The following is a 20,522-nucleotide window of genomic DNA, read 5'->3' as shown; positions in this document are numbered from 1 at the left end:
TGTGTCCATGGGTGTGTGTGTCCATGGGTGTGTGTGTGTGTGTTCATGGGTGTGTGTGTGTGTTCATGGGTTTGTCTGTGTGTGTGTGTGTGTTCGTGGGTTTGTCTGTGTGTGTGTATGTGCATGGGTTTGTGTGTGTGTGTATGTGCATGTGTTTGTGTGTGTGTGTATGTTCATGGGTGTGTGTGTATGTGCATGGGTTTGTGTGTGTGTGCATGTTCATGGGTTTGTGTGTGTGTGCATGTTCATGGGTTTGTGTGTGTGTGCATGTTCATGGGTTTGTGTGTGTGTGTATGTTCATGGGTGTGTGTGTGTGTGTGTGTGTGTGTGTGTGTGTGTGTGTGTGTGTGTGTGTGTGTGTGTGTGTGTGTGTGTGTGTGTGTGTGTGTGTGTGTGTGTGTTAAGGTTGGGGGTGGGGGGTATACCGTATATACCGTAATTTTTTTACATGATTTTCCAAAACTGTCAAGCCCGTTTTTTTATTTTTATAATCAATTTGAATATTATAACTTTTGAAATACCTGCAGTCAACTTGTGCACTAGATAATAGATCAAGTAGATCACGTTTCACCTGTTAGATTATTTTTCATTAGGAAGCTTACCGGCACTAGTTTCCCAAAAGCATGTTTGAGCCAGTCACACGTGTTTGTTTACAAAGAAGCACGATGAGGTGAGTCTCTCCTGAGGTGATAAAGTTAGACTTGCATGAAATTAATATTTGCCAGAAATCTATTAAGTTAACTATCTAAGAAATACCAAACATATCTCGGAGTACAGATGGGCTAGTTTACTAATTTACTTTAACGTTGGCTTGCAAGATCAATTGTCTTGGCAACAGCAGCAGAGACAATCCACTCCTGAATTAAGATTCCTGCTGCAAACTGCGTTTTGAGATACTTGCATTTTATTTATTTTTTCCTTTATTTAACTAGGCAAGTCAGTTAAGAACAAATTCTTATTTGTTCAGCTCGGGGATTCGATCTAGCAACCTTTACAGTTACTGGCCCACTTGGATACCTGCCGCCCCATAACGTCATGTGCTGGGTTTTCTGTCTTTCGTAAATGTTCGCATGCGCTTTTTAGCATTTACCTCGCATCCGCTATGGGAGTTCCTTTGTACTTGTTAGCATTTACCTAGCATCCGCTATGGGAGTTCCTTTGTACTTGTTAGCATTTACCTAGCATCCGCTATGTGAGTTCCTTTGTACTTGTTAGCATTTACCTAGCATCCACTATGGGAGTTCCTTTGTACTTGTTAGGATTTTGCGAGCATTCTGGTAACTGAATATAGAAATATCGCCTCTTGTGTGCACTGCCGGTTATATCATATATCCCGGGATGGAAATCTGGGTACCACCCAACCGTAGTGTGTATGTGTGTGTACGATTTTCATCTGTGCCTGGCTGTATGTAGGTCATCTTACAAACATACTCCTTTCATAGCACACACAAACACATACATACACACAAACAAACACCCATACACACAAACACATATACATATACACACACACACTCTCTTTCCCAGGAGGGTCTGTGCTTCCTCTCAATATGGTAACCACATGTGCGATAGTGAGAGAGGGGGGGCAGCGAAAGGGAGTAAGATGGGAGAAACACATAGAGAGTGGGAGACAGGGAGGGGAGAGAGAGAGAGTAAGGGAGAGTGGGAGACAGGGAGGGGGAGAGAGAGAGAGTGAGGGGAGGGAGGGAGGGAGGGAGGGAGGGAGGAGTGGGAGACAGGGAGGGGAGGGTGGGAGACAGGGAGGGGAGGGAGGGAGAGTGGGAGACAGGGAGGGGGAGAGAGAGAGAGAGTGAGGGAGGGAGGGAGGGAGAGTGGGAGACAGGGAGTGGGAGGGAGGGAGAGTGGGAGACAGGGAGGGGTGGGAGACAGGGAGGGGAGGGAGGGAGAGTGGGAGACAGGGAGGGGGTGGGAGACAGGGAGGGGGAGGGAGGGAGAGTGGGAGACAGGGAGAGAGAGAGAGAGTGAGAGAGAGAGTGAGGGAGGGAGAGTGGGAGACAGGGAGGGGGAGGGGGGGAGAGTGGGACACAGGGAGGGGTGAGAGAGAGAGTGAGAGAGAGAGAGTGAGGGAGGGAGAGTGAGGGAGACAGGGAGGGGGAGAGTGGGAGACAGGGAGGGGGAGAGAGAGAGAGTGAGGGAGAGTGGGAGACAGGGAGAGTGGGAGACAGGGAGGGGGAGGGAGGGAGAGTGAGGGAGAGTGGGAGACAGGGAGGGGGAGGGAGGGAGAGTGGGAGACAGGGAGGGGGAGAGTGAGGGAGAGGGGGAGACAGGGAGGGGGAGGGAGGGAGAGTGAGGGAGACAGGGAGGGGGAGAGTGAGAGAGAGGGAGGGGGAGAGAGAGAGAGTGAGGGAGAGTGGGAGACAGGGAGGGGGAGAGAGGGAGTGAGGGAGAGTGGGAGACAGGGAGGGGAGAGAGAGAGAGGGACAGTGGGAGACAGGGAGGGGGAGAGAGAGAGTGAGGGAGACAGGGAGGGGGAGAGAGAGAGAGAGAGAGAGAGTGAGGGAGGGAGAGTGGGAGACAGGGAGGGGGAGGGAGGGAGAGTGGGGGAGGGAGGGAGAGTGGGAGACAGGGAGGGGTGAGAGAGAGAGAGAGAGAGAGTGAGGGAGGGAGAGTGGGAGACAGGGAGGGGAGGGAGGGAGAGTGGGAGACAGGGAGGGGGAGAGTGAGGGAGAGTGGGAGACAGGGAGGGGGAGGGAGGGAGACAGGGAGGGGGAGAGTGGGAGACAGGGAGTGGGAGAGAGAGAGAGTGAGGGAGAGTGAGAGACAGGGAGGGGGAGAGAGGGAGTGAGGGAGAGTGGGAGACAGGGAGGGGGAGAGAGAGAGTGAGGGACAGTGGGAGACAGGGAGGGGGAGAGAGAGAGTGAGGGAGACAGGGAGGGGGAGAGAGAGAGAGTGAGGGAGAGTGGGAGACAGGGATGGGGAGAGAGAGCGAGTGAGGGAGAGTGGGAGACAGGGAGGGGGGAGAGAGTGAGGGAGAGTGGGAGACAGGGAGGGAGAGTGGGAGACAGGGAGGGAGAGTGAGGGAGAGTGGGAGACAGGGAGGGGGAGGGAGGGAGAGTGGGAGACAGGGAGGGGGAGGGAGGGAGAGTGGGAGACAGGGAGGGAGAGTGGGAGACAGGGAGGGAGAGTGGGAGACAGGGAGGGAGAGTGAGGGAGAGTGGGAGACAGGGAGGGGGAGGGAGGGAGAGTGGGAGACAGGGAGGGAGGGTGAGGGAGAGTGGGAGACAGGGAGGGAGAGTGGGAGACAGGGAGGGAGAGTGGGAGACAGGGAGGGAGAGTGGGAGACAGGGAGGGGGAGGGAGAGAGAGTGGGAGACAGGGAGGGAGAGTGGGAGACAGGGAGGGAGAGTGGGAGACAGGGAGGGAGAGTGGGAGACAGGGAGGGAGAGTGAGGGAGAGTGGGAGACAGGGAGGGGGAGGGAGGGAGAGTGGGAGACAGAGAGGGAGGGTGAGGGAGAGTGGGAGACAGGGAGGGAGAGTGGGAGACAGGGAGGGAGAGTGGGAGACAGGGAGAGTGGGAGACAGGGAGGGGGAGGGAGAGAGAGTGGGAGACAGGGAGGGAGGGAGGGAGAGTGGGAGACAGGGAGGGGGAGGGAGGGAGAGTGGGAGACAGGGAGGGAGAGTGGGAGACAGGGAGGGAGAGGGAGGGAGAGTGTGAGACAGGGAGGGGTGGGAGACAGGGAGGGGAGGGAGGGAGAGTGGGAGACAGGGAGGGGGAGGGAGGGAGAGTGAAAGTGTTTTCCACATCTGTTCCTAAACGTTTTATTCTCCACTGAGTTATAGTGTTTAAAGGATTACAACATACAAGACCATGTTGTGTCTCAGCCGATGGCACAACACCCACAGAAAGAGGGGCTATGCTACGTATCTGAGATATTTTAGTTTAAGCAGGAAGCAGGAGTTTTTACTCACCAAAGTAACAACACAGTGTGGTCAAAGACTTAGTAATGTGGTTGTAGTTAGGGGTGGAACGGTTCACCAAAGACTTAGTAATGTGGTTGTAGTTAGGGGTGGAACGGTTCACCAAAGACTTAGTAATGTGGTTGTAGTTAGGGGTGGAACGGTTCACCAAAGACTTAGTAATGTGGTTGTAGTTAGGGGTGGAACGGTTCACCAAAGACTTAGTAATGTGGTTGTAGTTAGGGGTGGAACGGTTCCCCAAAGACTTAGTAATGTGGTTGTAGTTAGGGGTGGAACGGTTCACCAAAGACTTAGTAATGTGGTTGTAGTTAGGGTGGAACGGTTCACCAAAGACTTAGTAATGTGGTTGTAGTTAGGGGTGGAACGGTTCACCAAAGACTTAGTAATGTGGTTGTAGTTAGGGGTGGAACGGTTCACCAAAGACTTAGTAATGTGGTTGTAGTTAGGGGTGGAACGGTTCACCAAAGACTTAGTAATGTGGTTGTAGTTAGGGGTGGAACGGTTCACCAAAGACTTAGTAATGTGGTTGTAGTTAGGGGTGGAACGGTTCACCAAAGACTTAGTAATGTGGTTGTAGTTAGGGGTGGAACAGTTCACCAAAGACTTAGTAATGTGGTTGTAGTTAGGGGTGGAACGGTTCACCAAAGACTTAGTAATGTGGTTGTAGTTAGGGGTGGAACGGTTCACCAAAGACTTAGTAATGTGGTTGTAGTTAGCGGTGGAATGGTTCACCAAACCCATGGTTCAGTACGTATTGCGGTTTTGTGGTCACGGTTAGGTTTCGGTACAGTGGGAAAATGAAATGCCATTCACAATGTTCAGCATTCACTATGTTCCTGGCATTATGCATTTTCTTCTTTTTTCAACTTATTTTACCAGATAAGTTGACTGAGAACATATTCTCATTTATATCAACGACCTGGGGAATAGTTTCAGGGGAGAGGAGGGGGATGAATGAGCTAATCGGAAGCTGGGGGTAATTAGGTGGCCATGATGGTATGAGGGCCAGATTGGGAATTTAGCCAGGACACCGGGGTTACCACTAGTGATGCACCGATATGACATTTTTGGCCGGTTCCGATATCCAATATTTTCCTTGCCAAAAAAAAAACATAGCGATATTAAACATTTTAGTGGCCTTCTAAGCATTCTAGTACAATTAAATAGTTATCACACATGGACGCATCGGTCTAAGGCACTGCATCTCAGTGCAAGAGGCGTCACTACAGTCCCTGGTTCGAATCCAGGCTGTATCACAACCGGCCTTGATTGGGAGTCACATAGGGCGGCGCACAATTGCCCCAGCATCGGTTTGGCCGGGGTAGGCCGTCATTGTAAATAAGAATTTACCTTACCTAGTTAAATAAAGGTTACATACACACCACACTGACCAAAAAGTCATTTTGTTGGCATTTATGTATGTCCCCATTACCAGTAAAAACATAATCAAAACCTATTTATTTAACTTACTTGCTGTGCTGTTTCGTTGTTGGTTTGTTCAGTCGTTTAATTCTCATCCAGGATTTCATCATACATGTCAAGCAGTGAAGTTTCAGCTCTGTCTGTCCATGGCCTCTCTTCCTCGGTGCCCACTGTCACTGTGTCCGTTTCCATCTTGTCCAGCTGTGTATGTAACATTTCACGTCAACTCTGTTTCTGGTCTGCATCGAAGTAGCGGTCCTTGTGCCTAGCATCGAGCGTGGTGGCGACACAGTAAAGAGGCTCAGAAAGAATGCCTGTTAAAGAAGTAGTGGTCCTTGTGCCTAGCATCGAGCGTGGTGGTGACACAGTAAAGAGGCTCAGAGAGAATGCCTGTTAAAGAAGTAGTGGTCCTTGTGCCTAGCATCGAGCGTGGTGGTGACACAGTAAAGAGGCTCAGAGAGAATGCCTGTTAAAGAAGTAGTGGTCCTTGTGCCTAGCATCGAGCGTGGTGGTGACACAGTAAAGAGGCTCAGAGAGAATGCCTGTTAAAGAAGTAGTGGTCCTTGTGCCTAGCATCGAGCGTGGTGGTGACACAGTAAAGAGGCTCAGAGAGAATGCCTGTTAAAGAAGTAGTGGTCCTTGTGCCTAGCATCGAGCGTGGTGGTGACACAGTAAAGAGGCTCAGAGAGAATGCCTGTTAAAGAAGTAGTGGTCCTTGTGCCTAGCATCGAGCGTGGTGGTGACACAGTAAAGAGGCTCAGAGAGAATGCCTGTTAAAGAAGTAGTGGTCCTTGTGCCTAGCATCGAGCGTGGTGGTGACACAGTAAAGAGGCTCAGAGAGAATGCCTGTTAAAGAAGTAGTGGTCCTTGTGCCTAGCATCGAGTGTGGTGGCGACACAGTAAAGAGGCTCAGAGAGAATGCCTGTTAAAGAAGTAGTGGTCCTTGTGCCTAGCATCGAGCGTGGTGGCGACACAGTAAAGAGGCTCAGAGAGAATGCCTGTTAAAGAAGTATTGGTCCTTGTGCCTAGCATCGAGCGTGGTGGTGACACAGTAAAGAGGCTCAGAGAGAATGCCTGTTAAAGAAGTAGCGGTCCTTGTGCCTAGCATCGAGCGTGGTGGTGACACAGTAAAGAGGCTCAGAGAGAATGCCTGTTAAAGAAGTAGCGGTCCTTGTGCCTAGCATCGAGCGTGGTGGTGACACAGTAAAGAGGCTCAGAGAGAATGCCTGTTAAAGAAGTAGTGGTCCTTGTGCCTAGCATCGAGCGTGGTGGCGACACAGTAAAGAGGCTCAGAGAGAATGCCTGTTAAAGAAGTAGTGGTCCTTGTGCCTAGCATCGAGCGTGGTGGTGACACAGTAAAGAGGCTCAGAGAGAATGCCTGTTAAAGAAGTAGTGGTCCTTGTGCCTAGCATCGAGCGTGGTGGTGACACAGTAAAGAGGCTCAGAGAGAATGCCTGTTAAAGAAGTAGTGGTCCTTGTGCCTAGCATCGAGCGTGGTGGTGACACAGTAAAGAGGCTCAGAAAGAATGCCTGTTAAAGAAGTAGTGGTCCTTGTGCCTAGCATCGAGTGTGGTGGCGACACAGTAAAGAGGCTCAGAGAGAATGCCTGTTAAAGAAGTAGTGGTCCTTGTGCCTAGCATCGAGCGTGGTGGCGACACAGTAAAGAGGCTCAGAGAGAATGCCTGTTAAAGAAGTATTGGTCCTTGTGCCTAGCATCGAGCGTGGTGGCGACACAGTAAAGAGGCTCAGAGAGAATGCCTGTTAAAGAAGTAGCGGTCCTTGTGCCTAGCATCTAGCGTGGTGGTGACACAGTAAAGAGGCTCAGAGAGAATGCCTGTTAAAGAAGTAGTGGTCCTTGTGCCTAGCATCGAGCATGGTGGTGACACAGTAGAGGCTCAGAGAGAATGCCTGTTAAAGAAGTAGTGGTCCTTGTGCCTAGCATCGAGCGTGGTGGTGACACAGTAAAGAGGCTCAGAGAGAATGCCTGTTAAAGAAGTAGTGGTCCTTGTGCCTAGCATCGAGTGTGGTGGTGACACAGTAAAGAGGCTCAGAGAGAATGCCTGTTAAAGAAGTAGTGGTCCTTGTGCCTAGCATCGAGCGTGGTGGTGACACAGTAAAGAGGCTCAGAGAGAATGCCTGTTAAAGAAGTAGTGGTCCTTGTGCCTAGCATCGAGCGTGGTGGTGACACAGTAAAGAGGCTCAGAGAGAATGCCTGTTAAAGAAGTAGTGGTCCTTGTGCCTAGCATCGAGTGTGGTGGTGACACAGTAAAGAGGCTCAGAGAGAATGCCTGTTAAAGAAGTAGTGGTCCTTGTGCCTAGCATCGAGCGTGGTGGTGACACAGTAAAGAGGCTCAGAGAGAATGCCTGTTAAAGAAGTAGTGGTCCTTGTGCCTAGCATCGAGCGTGGTGGTGACACAGTAAAGAGGCTCAGAGAGAATGCCTGTTAAAGAAGTAGTGGTCCTTGTGCCTAGCATCGAGCGTGGTGGTGACACAGTAAAGAGGCTCAGAGAGAATGCCACCAAACTGCTTTTTCACAGCTTCCAGTATTTTAAGTTTTAAACCCCCGGTCTGTTGGCAGTTTTGTTGAGCAGGCGTTTCACTGCCATGACAGAGGGCATCACGTCTGCTGCAGACACAGTTGAGGACCTTATTTCTCCAGTCAGTTGTTCGAATGGCGCTAGAAGTGTGTTCATGTTTCCAAGTTTCAAATATGTTCAATGAGAACCAGCACATTCTTCAGCATGCAATACGGCTTTCCCCAGTACGAAATCCTCGCGGACCCACTGTGCTGTCAGACTCCGCATGCTCATGGGGCCGACATCGCTGGTCCAAATGTCAGTCGTGAAGCTAATAGCAGTGATGCCCATAGCAAGTAGCTCATGGATGTGCTTTACAACAATACTGTGTAACTCTGGTAGGGCAACATCTGAAAAATAGCGCCTACTTGGTAGTGTGTACCGGGGCTCGAAGTGCGGCTTAGTTTGCAGTCATCCACGACAGAGAACGGTTGATTGTCAAGGGCAATGAATTCTATTATCTTGGCGTTTGAGTTGTCTCGCTGACATTGTCTTACTCTTTCAAATGACTGCTCGACTTGAACAAGTTTAGTTGTTGGAAGTGTCCGCTTAGTATTTTTCTGCTTTTGTTCTGTGTAGCGCTGTATTTTTCGTGGCGTCATTACCTCATCTACCTACGTTATATAGGTATGTACGTCATCTACCTGCGTTATATAGGTATGCACGTCATCTACCTACGTTATATAGGTATGCACGTCATCTACCTATGTTATATATGTATGCACGTCATCTACCTACGTTATATAGGTATGCACGTCATCTACCTACGTTATATAGGTATGCACGTCATCTACCTACGTTATAAAGGTATGTACGTCATCTACCTGCGTTATATAGGTATACACGTCATCTACCTGCGTTATATAGGTATGCACGTCATCTACCTACGTTATATAGGTATGCACGTCATCTACCTGCGTTATATAGGTATGCACGTCATCTACCTACGTTATATAGGTATGCACGTCATCTACCTACGTTATATAGGTATGCACGTCATCTACCTACGTTATAAAGGTATGTACGTCATCTACCTGCGTTATATAGGTATACACGTCATCTACCTACGTTATATAGGTATGCACGTCATCTACCTACGTTATATAGGTATGCACGTCATCTACCTACGTTATAAAGGTATGCACGTCATCTACCTACGTTATAAAGGTATGCACGTCATATACCTACGGTATATAGGTATGCACGTCATCTACCTACGTTATAAAGGTATGCACGTCATCTACCTACGTTATAAAGGTATGCACATCATCTAGCTACGTTATATAGGTATGCACGTCATCTACCTACGTTATATAGGTATGCACGTCATCTACCTACGTTATATAGGTATGTAGGTCATCTACCTGCGTTATATAGGTATGCATGTCATCTACCTACGTTATATAGGTATGCACGTCATCTACCTACGTTATATAGGTATGTAGGTCATCTACCTGCGTTATATAGGTATGCACGTCATCTACCTACGTTATATAGGTATGCACATCATCTAGCTACGTTATATAGGTATGCACGTCATCTACCTACGTTATATAGGTATGTAGGTAATCTACCTGCGTTATATAGGTATGCACGTCATCTACCTACGTTATATAGGTATGCACGTCATCTACCTACGTTGTATAGGTATGCACGTCATCTACCTACGTTATATAGGTATGCACGTCATCTACCTACGTTATATAGGTATGCACGTCATCTACCTACGTTATATAGGTATGCACGTCATCTACCTACGTTATATAGGTATGCACGTCATCTACCTACGTTATATAGGTATGCACGTCATCTACCTACGTTATATAGGTATGCACGTCATCTACCTACGTTATATAGGTATGCACGTCATCTACCTACGTTATATAGGTATGCACGTCATCTACCTACGTTATATAGGTATGCACGTCATCTACCTACGTTATATAGGTATGCACGTCAGCTTTGACATTGGTTTCGCACATCGACTTTACACTAGACATCGGGTCGATGCCGATGTTGGCATTTTTAGCTAATATCGGCCGATATCGATATGATCACTGACATATTGTGCATCCCTAGTTACCACCCCTATTCTTACAATAAGTGCCATGGGATCTATAGTGACCACAGAGAGTCAGGACACACTTTTAACGTCCCATCCGAAAGATGGCATCCTACACAGGGCAATGTCCCCAATCACTGCCCTGGGGCATTGGGATATCTTTTTTTAGACCAGAGGAAAGAGTGCCTTCTACTGGCCCTCCAACACCATTGTCTGTTGTCACAGGATTGTTTTGTTGAGCCTCAAGTTTCCACTCTCATGCTACATTTGTTACCATGTGGGAGGTGGGAATATACCAGTTGTGAAGTCATAAATACCAGTTGGGTGCATTCATCTCTTTTGAACTCGTTGAGAAACGCTGTTTGGCTAATGGCCAACAAGCTGCGTAAACCACAAACTAAAAGTACAGATATCATGCTTGTAAACAAATGATAGAGTTCTAAAACCACATGACTAGATTGCTTTTTATAAATAAAGTTTTGTTGTTGCATTCAACTGCCGAAAAAACGCTGTCAAAGAGGCCATTTCCGTCAAAGGTCACCATGTGTGAGAAATAGGTGCTCAGGATGATAGAGAAGTTTCCCACTAGTAATTACCAGTATGAGTTGCGTATTCTTCCCAGTCGTATGTGGTAAATTACCACTTCCATCTTGGTTGCGAAGGCACCATGACACTTCCTCCTTCAGTGGCAGATGCACACTTGTGACTCTCATAAAGGGGGCGTGTCTGTACCATGGTTCATGAAATGATGGAATAGTTTGACAACCCTGTTTGTACGCTTTTAAATTACATCCATCTCAACCGTTTATCTTTGCCAGTGATGGAGACATGGTAGTCTCATGGTCTCATGGTATGCTGGTGTATTCAACATAGGTCAACTTTGAGCACCTTTATCTATTAAATGTTTTGACATTCAGATCCAAACAGTCACTTTCCGAGCACTTCTACAGTGGCCGAATATGTGTGGAAGGTTTTGTTCAAATCAAAAGGGATGCTGTCAAAAAGTGATTGAATTCTGATGGATTAAACCTGACACAAAGCCACTCCCATCCTTTAACAGGACAAAGCAATCAATCGCCTATCACCTAGCTTAGGCATAGCGTAACACATCATCACAACATTAAACGCAATAATGGAACACAGTCAATTACAGTGTGTGTGTGTGTGTGTGTGTGTGTGTGTGTGTGTGTGTGTGTGTGTGTGTGTGTGTGTGTGTGTGTGTGTGTGTGTGTGTGTGCGCGTGCGCGTGCGCGCACCTCTGGGGCCCTGCAGCAGCTGTTCTGGACAGCTGTATTATTAGAAACATCTGATGAAATGTTGCATCATCTCCTGTTGTTCTGTATGAGAATGTTAGGGTGTGTGTGAGAGTGTGTGAGTGTGTCTCCTACAGTTTTGAGTGTATTCCATGTGGTAGTGGGGAAAGGATGATGCGTAATTATTTTGAAGATGAGATTCTGCTTAGTTAGTCTATGGACACGGAGAGAACTGATCTCCTGTAGTTTGTGTGTGGGGGGGGTTCTCTGTGTGTTGCTCCAAGCCAGATCATGTGGTGGTTGCGATGTGGTTGCTAGGGGAAACACTTGGATGTAGAGGTGACAGATTGTATTCTACATCATGTCATCCTGTCTGGGTGATGGTGCCATATATTAGAGGCAGGAAATGACCTCATCTCTGACATCTGACGGAAGGGAGGAGAGAAGTGGAGCGAGCGGTTAAAGCCAGTACATATCTGACACCAACTGATCGTAATATATTTGAGAATTAACACTACCAACTCAATTATTACTTTGAATTGATCATTTTTGCTTTTGGTTTTAAACATTTAAAAGGATAATGCACTCAACAGAGGTAAAGGTAACTGCCAAAAATAATGGAAACACTTGAGTAAATGAGGGACACAAACTACACTGAACAAAAAATATAAACGCAACATGTTTCATGAGCTGAAATAAAAGATCCCAGAAATGTCCATACCCACAAAAAGTTTATTTCTTTCAAATGCGGTGCACAAATTTGTTTACATCCCTGTTAGTGAGCATTTCTCCTTGCCAAGATAATACATCCATCTGACAGGTGTGGCATGTCAAGAAGCTGATTAAACAGCATGATCATTACACAGGTGCACCTTGTGCTGGATACAATAAAAGACCACTCTAAAATGTGCAGTTTTGTCACACAACACAATGCCTCAGATATCTGAAGTTTTGAGGGAGTGTGCAATTGGCATGTCCACCAGAGCTGTTGCCAGAGAATTTAATGTTAATTTCTCGACCAATGTTGTTTTCGAGAATTTGACAGTATGTCCAAGCAGCCTCACAACTACAGACTACGTGTATGGCGTTGTGTTGGCCTGCGGTTTGCTGATGTCAACGTTGTGAACAGAGTGACCCATGGTGGCCGTGGGGTTATGGTATGGGCAGGAATAAGCTACGGACAAAGAACACAGTTGCATTTTACTGATGGCTATTTGAATGTACAGATACACGGTGATGAGATCCTGAGGCTTTGTCGTGCCACTCATCCGTGGCCATCACCTCATGTTTTAGCATGATAATGCACGGCCCCCTGTCGCAAGGATCTGTACACAATTCCTGGAAGCTGAAAATGTCTCAGTTATTCCATGGCCTGTATATTCACCAGCCATGTCATTCATTGAGCATGTTTGGGATGCTCTGGATCAACGTGTATGACAGCGTTTTCCAGTTCCAGCCTTTTCCTGTAGTCCAGATTCAGCTCCTTTGTCTTGCTCACATTGTGGGAGATGTTGTTGTCCTGGCACCACACTGCCAGTTCTCTGATCTCCTCCCTATAGGCCGTCTCATCGTTGTCGGTGATCTGGCCTACCACTGTTGTGTTGTCAGCAAACTTAATGATGGTGTTGGAGTCGTGTTTGGCCATGCAGTTGTGGGTGAACAGGGAGTCCACGAGGGGCCCAAGTGTACACCCCTGAGGGGCCCAAGTGTACAAGCCCGAGGGGCCCAAGTGTTGAGGATCAGCGTGGCAGATGTGTTGTTGGCTACCATTACCACCTGTAGGAAATCCAGGATCCAGAATGCAGAGGGAGGTGTTTAGTCCCAGGGTCCTTAGCTTATTGATGAGCTTTGAGAGCACTATGGTGTTGAACGCTGAGCTGTAGTCAATGAACAGCACTCTCACATAGGTGTTCCTTTTGTCCAGGTGGGAAAGGGCCGTGTGGAGTGCGATTGAGATTGTGTCATCTGTGGATCTGTTGGAGCGGTATGCGAATTGGAGTGGGTCTAGGGTATCCGGGAGGATGCTGTTGATGTGAGCCATGACCAGCCTTTCAAAGCACTACCGACGTGAGTGCCACAGGGTGGTAATCATTTAGGCAGATTACCTTCGCTTCCTTGGGCACAAGGACTATGGTGGTCTGCTTGAAGCATGTAGGTATTACAGACTCGGTCAGGGAGAGGTTGAAAATTTCAGTGAAGACATTTGCCAGTTGATCCGCGCATGCTTTGAATACACCTTCTGGTAATCCATCTTGCCCCGCGGCGTTGTGAATGTTAAATTGTTTAAAGGTCTTGCTCACATCGGCTACCGAGAGTGTTATCACACAGTCATCCAAAACAGTGTGTGCATGCTTCAGTGTTGCTTGTCTCGAAGCGAGCATAAAAGGCATTTAGCTCGTCTGGTAGGCGTCACTGGGCAGCTCGTGTCTGGGTTTCCCTTTGTCGTCCGTAATAGTTTACAAGACCTGCCACATCCAACGGGCGTCAGAGGCGGTGTAGTAGGATTCAATCTTAATCCTGTATTGACGCTTTGCTTGTTTGATGGTTCGTCTGAGGGCATCACGGGATTTCTTATAATCGTCCGGATTAGTGTCCCACTCCTTGAAAGCGGCAGCTCTAGCCTTTAGCTCGATGCGGATGTTGCCTGTAATCCATGGCTTCTGGTTGGGATATGTACATACGGTCACTGTGGGGACAACGTCGTCGATGCACTTATTGATGAAGCCGATGACTGAGGTGGTGTATTTCTCAATGCCATTGGATGAATCCTAGAACATATTCCAGTCTGTGCTAGCAAAACAGTCCTGTAGTATAGCATCCACGTCATCTGACCACTTCCGTATAGAGCGAGTCACTGGTACTTCCTACTTTAGTTTTAGCTTGTAAGCAGGAATCAGGAGGATATAATTATGGTCAGATTCTCCAAAGGGAGGGCGGGGTAAAGCTGTGTATACATACATCTCTGTGTGTGGAGTAAAGGTGGTCTTTCCCTCTGGTTGCACATGTGACATGCTGGTAAAAATTTGGTAAAACTGATTTCAGTTTCCCTGCATTAAAGTGGTACTAGGAGTGCCGCTTCTGGATGAGCATTTTCCTATTTGCTTATGGCCTTATAGAGTTGGTTGAGTGCGGTCTTAGTACCAGCATCGGTCTGTGGTTGCAAATAGATGGCTTCGAATAATATAGATGAGAACTCTCTTGGTAGATAGTGTGGTCTACAGCTTATCATAAGGTACTCTACCTAAGGCGAGCAATACCTCAAGACTTCTTTGATATTAGACATTGCGCACCAGCTGTTATTGACAAAAAGACACACCCCCAACCCTCCTCTTACCGGATGTAGCTTCTTTGTTCTGCTGGTGCATGGAAAATCCTGCCAGCTCTATATTATCCGTGTCGTCGTTCAGCCACGACTCGGTGAAACATAAGATATTGCAGTTCTCAATGTCCTGTTGGTAGGATAATTGTAATCGTAGGTCATCAATGAATAATTTTCCAATGATTGCATGTTAGCAAGTAGAATTGATGGCAGTGGGAGTTTACTCGCTCACCTACGGATTCTCAAAAGGCTCTTCATGCAAATGACAGGGATCTGGGCCTGTTCCCGGGAGAGCAGTAAATCCTTCTCGTTAAAGGAAAAAGCTTCTTCCAGTTCGTGGTGAGTAATCGCTGTTCTGATGTCCATGTTACTTTCGGTCATAAGAGATGGTACATTATGTACAAAATAAGTTTCAAAATAAGTTGCAAACAACCCAATAAAACTAACTAAATAGCACAATTGGTTAGGAGCATGTAGAACGTCAGCCATCTTTACAATGAACTGTAACTCAGTAAAAACGTTGAAATTGTTGCATGTTGCGTCTATATTTTTGCTCAGGATATATTGAAAGCAGGTGCTTCCACACAGGTGTGGTTCCTGAGTTAATTCAGCAATTAACATCACATCATGCTTAGGGTCAAAAATGCTGGCTGGGCCATTATTTTGACCGTCATTATGGCTACCATGGCTGTGGCCCAAAGGATGACAATGCCCCCCTCCAAAGGGCACGAGTGGTCACTGAATGGTTTGAGGGATCATGAAAACTATGTAAACCGTGTGCCATGGCCGTCTCAGTCACCAGATCTCAACTCAATTGAACACTTATGGGAGATTCTGGAGTGGCGCCTGAGACAGTGTTTTCCATCACCATCAATAAAACAACAAATGATGGAATTTCTCGTGGAAGAATAGTGTCACATCCCTCCAATAGAGTTCCAGACACTTGTAGAATCTATGCCAAGGTGCATTGAAGCTGTTATGCTGTTAAGACACTTTATGTTGGTGTTTCCTTTATTTTGGCAGTTACCTGTATGTGCTTGCTTCTGCCTTTAGCTCGGCTGTTGTAGATTTTGAAGTTCACATCTGGGTTGTTTAATTCATTACAGACCAAAAATAAATAGGAACTTGTTCCCAGAGTTACTCCAAAATGATTGTACACTAAAGAGCCATGTTCTACCCTCTGTGTGTGTGTGTGTGTGTGTGTGTGTGTGTGTGTGTGTGTGTGTGTGTGTGTGTGTGTGTGTGTGTGTGTGTGTGTGTGTGTGTGTGTGTGTGTGTGTGTGTGTGTGTGTGTGTGTGTGTGTGTGTGTGTGTGTGTGTGTCTAGGGGGCCAAGGATGGGAACAGGCTGTGCTGTGTGTGTTTAAGTGGTGGAAAGCTGCTGTTTGCTGAGCGACGAGCACAGAGACTGTCTAAACACATGTCTGTTTGCCAAGTGGGTGTGCATTTGCGTGTGTGTGCGTGAAAATGTGTGTGAATGCGTTTGTGCGCGTGTGTGTGTGTGTGCTGGTGTGTGAGTGTATGTTTGTGTTTTCATATGTTATGCTCAATGAACAGCTTCATATTCCCCAGAAAAGAAGAGAGGGAGGAGGGGGGAAGGGAGGTCAGAGAGGGGGCAAAAAGGGGTCTCTCACTGTGTACTTCTCATCTACTGTGTGTGTGTGTGTGTGTGTGTGTGTGTGTGTGTGTGTGTGTGTGTGTGTGTGTGTGTGTGTGTGTGTGTGTGTGTGTGTGTGTGTGTGTGTGTGTGTGTTTGTGTGTGTGTGTGTGTTTAGTATGATGTACAATGAACCCAGACTTGCCTACAGCAGTCTACGGGATACCAATGACTTTACCAGAGGGAGGGGAGAGGGGGGAGGGGAGAGGGGGGAGATGGAGAAAGAGATCACAGTGGAAAAGTAAACACAGAAATATGTGGATTTTCCTCCATAAGGTTTTTACCTGCTGTTGTTTGTGTGTCTGACTGAAACCAGGTCTCCTGCATGTTGATCTAAAGCCTAGGCGTTACCTTGTCATTAGCGTGTGTGTGTGTGTGTTACAGTCACTGACAGTGTGTATCTTTTGTGCAGGTCCTGCTGAGGTCCCAATGATGTCCCCCCATGGATCAATCCCCCCCATCCACGTCCCCCCAGGATACATCTCCCAGGTAAGATGTGTCTGTGTGTGGTAAACTTGCTCTCAACTGAAGCCGCCCAGAGCAGAGAGGAATGTGTTGATTATTGCAGGGTACATTGTTGGGGGTGTCGGTGATAGCAGCGAGGCCATTGACTGTGTGTGTTGGGGGGGGGGGGTGATAGCAGCGAGGCCATTGACTGTGTGTGTTGTGGGGAGGCCACTGAGCCAACTGAGAGCGGGAAAAAGTGTCACCGTTATAGTACATAAACACCCACATAGAGAGGGGATGGAATGGAGAAAGAGGGATGGAAGGAGAGAGAGGGATGGAAGGAGAGAGAGAAATGGAAGGAGAGAGAGGGATGGGTAGAGAGAGAGGGATGGAAGGAGAGAGAGAAATGGAAGGAGAGAGAGGGATGGGTAGAGAGAGAGGGATGGAAGGAGAGAGAGAAATGGAAGGAGAGAGAGGGATGGGTAGAGAGAGAGGGATGGAAGGAGAGAGAGAAATGGAAGGAGAGAGAGGGATGGAAGGATAGAGAGAAATGGAAGGAGAGAGAGGATGGGTAGAGAGAGGGGATGGAAGGATAGAGAGAAATGGAAGGAGAGAGAGGGATGGAAGGATAGAGAGAAATGGAAGGAGAGAGAGGGATGGGTAGAGAGAGAGGGATGGAAGGAGAGAGAGAAATGGAAGGAGAGAGAGGGATGGGTAGAGAGAGAGGGATGGAAGGAGAGAGAGGGATGGAAGGAGAGAGAGGGATGGAAGGAGAGAGAGGGATGGAAGGAGAGAGAGGGATGGGGAGAGCGAGAGATGGAAGGAGAGAGAGAGATGGAAGGAGAGAGAGGGATGGGTGGAGAGAGAGGGATGGGGAGAGCGAGAGATGGAAGGAGAGAGAGAGATGGAAGGAGAGAGAGGGATGGGTGGAGAGAGAGGGATGGGTGGAGAGAGAGGGATGGAAGGAGAGAGAGGGATGGAAGGAGAGAGAGGGATGGAAGGAGAGAGAGGGATGGAAGGAGAGAGAGGGATGGAAGGAGAGAGAGGGATGGAAGGAGAGAGAGGGATGGAAGGAGAGAGAGAAATGGAAGGAGAGAGAGGGATGGAAGGAGAGAGAGAAATGGAAGGAGAGAGAGGGATGGAAGGAGAGAGAGGGATGGGTAGAGCGAGAGAGATGGAAGGAGAGAGAGAGATGGAAGGAGAGAGAGAGATGGAAGGAGAGAGAGAGATGGAAGGAGAGAGAGAGATGGAAGGAGAGAGAGGGATGGGTAGAGCGAGAGAGATGGAAGGAGAGAGAGAGATGGAAGGAGAGCGAGAGATGGAAGGAGAGAGAGAGATGGAAGGAGAGAGAGGGATGGGTGGAGAGAGAGGGATGGAAGGAGAGAGAGGGATGGAGGGAAGGAGTGAGACAGATGGATGGAAGGAGAGAGAGATGGAAGGAGAGAAAGAGGGATGGAAGGAGAGAGAGAGAGAGGGATGGAAGGAGAGAGAGAGAGGGATGGAAGGAAGGAGAGAGAGGGATGGAAGGAAGGAGAGAGAGATGGAAGGAGAGAGAGAGGGAGGGAAGGAGAGAGAGAGAGAGGGATGGAAGGAGAGAGAGAGAGGGATGGAAGGAAGGAGAGAGAGGGATGGAAGGAAGGAGAGAGAGGGAGGGATGGAAGGAGAGAGAGAGAGAGGGATGGAAGGAGAGAGAGAGAGAGGGATGGAGAGAGAGAGGGATGGAAGGAAGGAGAGAGAGAGAGTGATGGAAGGAGAGAGAGAGAGGGATGGAAGGAAGGAGAGAGAGGGATGGAAGGAAGGAAGGAGAGAGAGAGAGAGGGATGGAAGGAGAGAGAGAGAGAGGGATGGAAGGAGAGAGAGAGAGAGGGATGGAGAGAGAGAGGGATGGAAGGAAGGAGAGAGAGAGAGGGATGGAAGGAGAGAGAGAGAGGGATGGAAGGAAGGAGAGAGAGAGGGATGGATGGAAGGAGAGAGAGGGATGGATGGAAGGAGAGAGAGAGGGGGATGGGAGGAGAGAGAGGGGGATCCTCTGCCAACTAGTTTCTGGTGGGACTTTGGCCTTGATTTCACATCAACATGTCTGTTTTTCATGTTTGGTAAGTTTGTTTTGTATAGAGGATGTGGAGGTTGGAGGGGGGAGTCAGAGAGAGTGGTCGGCTATCTTTTCTCCTCTCTTGCTCTCTCTCTCTTGCTGCCTGTGTGTGTGTGTAGTGTGTGTGTGTGGTGTGTGTGTGTGTGTGTGTGGTGTTTGTGTGGTGCGTGTGTGTGTTGTTTGTGTGGTGAGTGTGTGTGTGCTTGGAAGCAACTCTCACGGGGGAGTGTGCGTTTGCTTACTAATTGGAATGTGTGTGAATGGAATGGAATGTGTGTGCGAGAGAGTGTCTGAATTGGTGGAATTTGTGTGTGCGTGTGTGTGTGCATGCATGTGTGTACAGCCAAAGTCTTAAACTGGAGTTTGATCAAACCTATAGCAATTTAATTTAGTGTATTGGGTTACAAACTACTGCCCCCCCCACACACTCCTCTTAATCTGTCAACTGTAGTTACCTGTGAGGGGAACTACTTCCTGGTGGTGATGGTGGGTTTTACACAACCTGCCATGTTATTTGACCATGGGGAGAACTACTGTGTGAATACCCCAGTGTGGGTTGGATTTAATTGAGTCCAGTGTTTGTGGAGTGTTATTGGATGTGTTCTATTGTGGAATTCTCCAGTAATGCTAAGAATTCCTCTCCTCCCCTCCCCCTCTCCCCTCCCCTTTGCCTCTCCCCCTCCCCTCCCCCTCCCCCTCTCCCCTCCCCTTGCCTCTCCCCCCCCCTCCCCTCCCCCTCTCCCCTCCCCTTTGCCTCTCCTCCCCCAGGTGTTAGAAGACAACACAGGAGTGCGTCGGGTGGTCGTCACCCCCCAGTCTCCTGAATGTTATCCCCCCTCGTACTCCCCGCTCTCCCCCCACGCCCCACCTCCCGCCGTACCTCACCCACCCCCACTTTATCCCCAACTCTCACTCCTTCTACCCCCCTGTGAGTCCTGGAGACCTGCCCCCCCACCAGTACTACCAACACCATCTCCCGCCCATATATGGAGAAGGTAAGATACCCACACCCCAGTCTAAGACATGTCTATGGGCATATGAGATACTGCAGCCTGTACTAGATATATATACCATGGTGGAAAAAGTACTCAATTGTCATACTTGAGATACCTTAATAGAAAATGACTCAAGTAAAAGGGAACGTCACCCAGTAAAATACTACTAAAAGTAATTGGTTTTCAATAAACTTAAGTAATTGTAATTGATAAAATATACTTAAGTGTCAAAAGTATAACTATAAATCATTTAAAATGCATTATATTAAGCAAACCATATGGCACAAGTGTTTTGTTTTGTTTATGGAGAGCCAGGGGCACACTCCAACACTCAGACATCATTTACAAACAAAGCATTTGTGTGTAGTGAGTCTGCCAGATGAGATGCAGTAGGGATGACTAGGGATTTTCTCTTTAAGTGCGTGAATTGGACAATCGTCCTGTCCTGCTAAGCATTCAAAATGTAACGAGTACTTTTGTGCATCAGAGAAAATGTATGGAGTAGAATATACATTATTTTCTTTAGGAATGTAGTGGAGTAAAAGTAAAAGTTGTCAAAAGTATATATAGTAAAGTACAGAAACCCCCAAAACTACTTAAGTAGTACTTTAAAGTATTTTTTACTTAAGTACTTTACACTACTGGAGCTATATACAGTGCCAGTCAAAAGTTTGAACATTCCTACTCATTCATTCATTTTATTTTATTTTTTTAAACTATTTTCTACATTGTAGAATAATGAAAGAACACATATGGAATCAT

The 20,522-nt window shown here is 47.8% G+C and overlaps 1 protein-coding gene across 1 annotated transcript in view; it reads left to right on the top strand.

Annotated features, from left to right (window-relative positions):
• Window positions 1-20,522, top strand: part of LOC118377687 (fibronectin type III domain-containing protein 3B-like) — a 136,599-nt gene that overhangs the window by 36,687 nt on the left and 79,390 nt on the right. Inside the window, 3 exon segments of the mRNA XM_052488795.1 lie at window positions 16,639-16,715; window positions 19,534-19,616; window positions 19,618-19,760. Coding sequence (XP_052344755.1) covers window positions 16,639-16,715; window positions 19,534-19,616; window positions 19,618-19,760 — 303 coding nt within the window.

Source organism: Oncorhynchus keta, chromosome 30 (assembly GCF_023373465.1).
Source record: "Oncorhynchus keta strain PuntledgeMale-10-30-2019 chromosome 30, Oket_V2, whole genome shotgun sequence".
Taxonomy (NCBI): Eukaryota; Metazoa; Chordata; class Actinopteri; order Salmoniformes; family Salmonidae; genus Oncorhynchus; species Oncorhynchus keta.
This window is presented reverse-complemented; position numbering and strand designations above follow the sequence as displayed.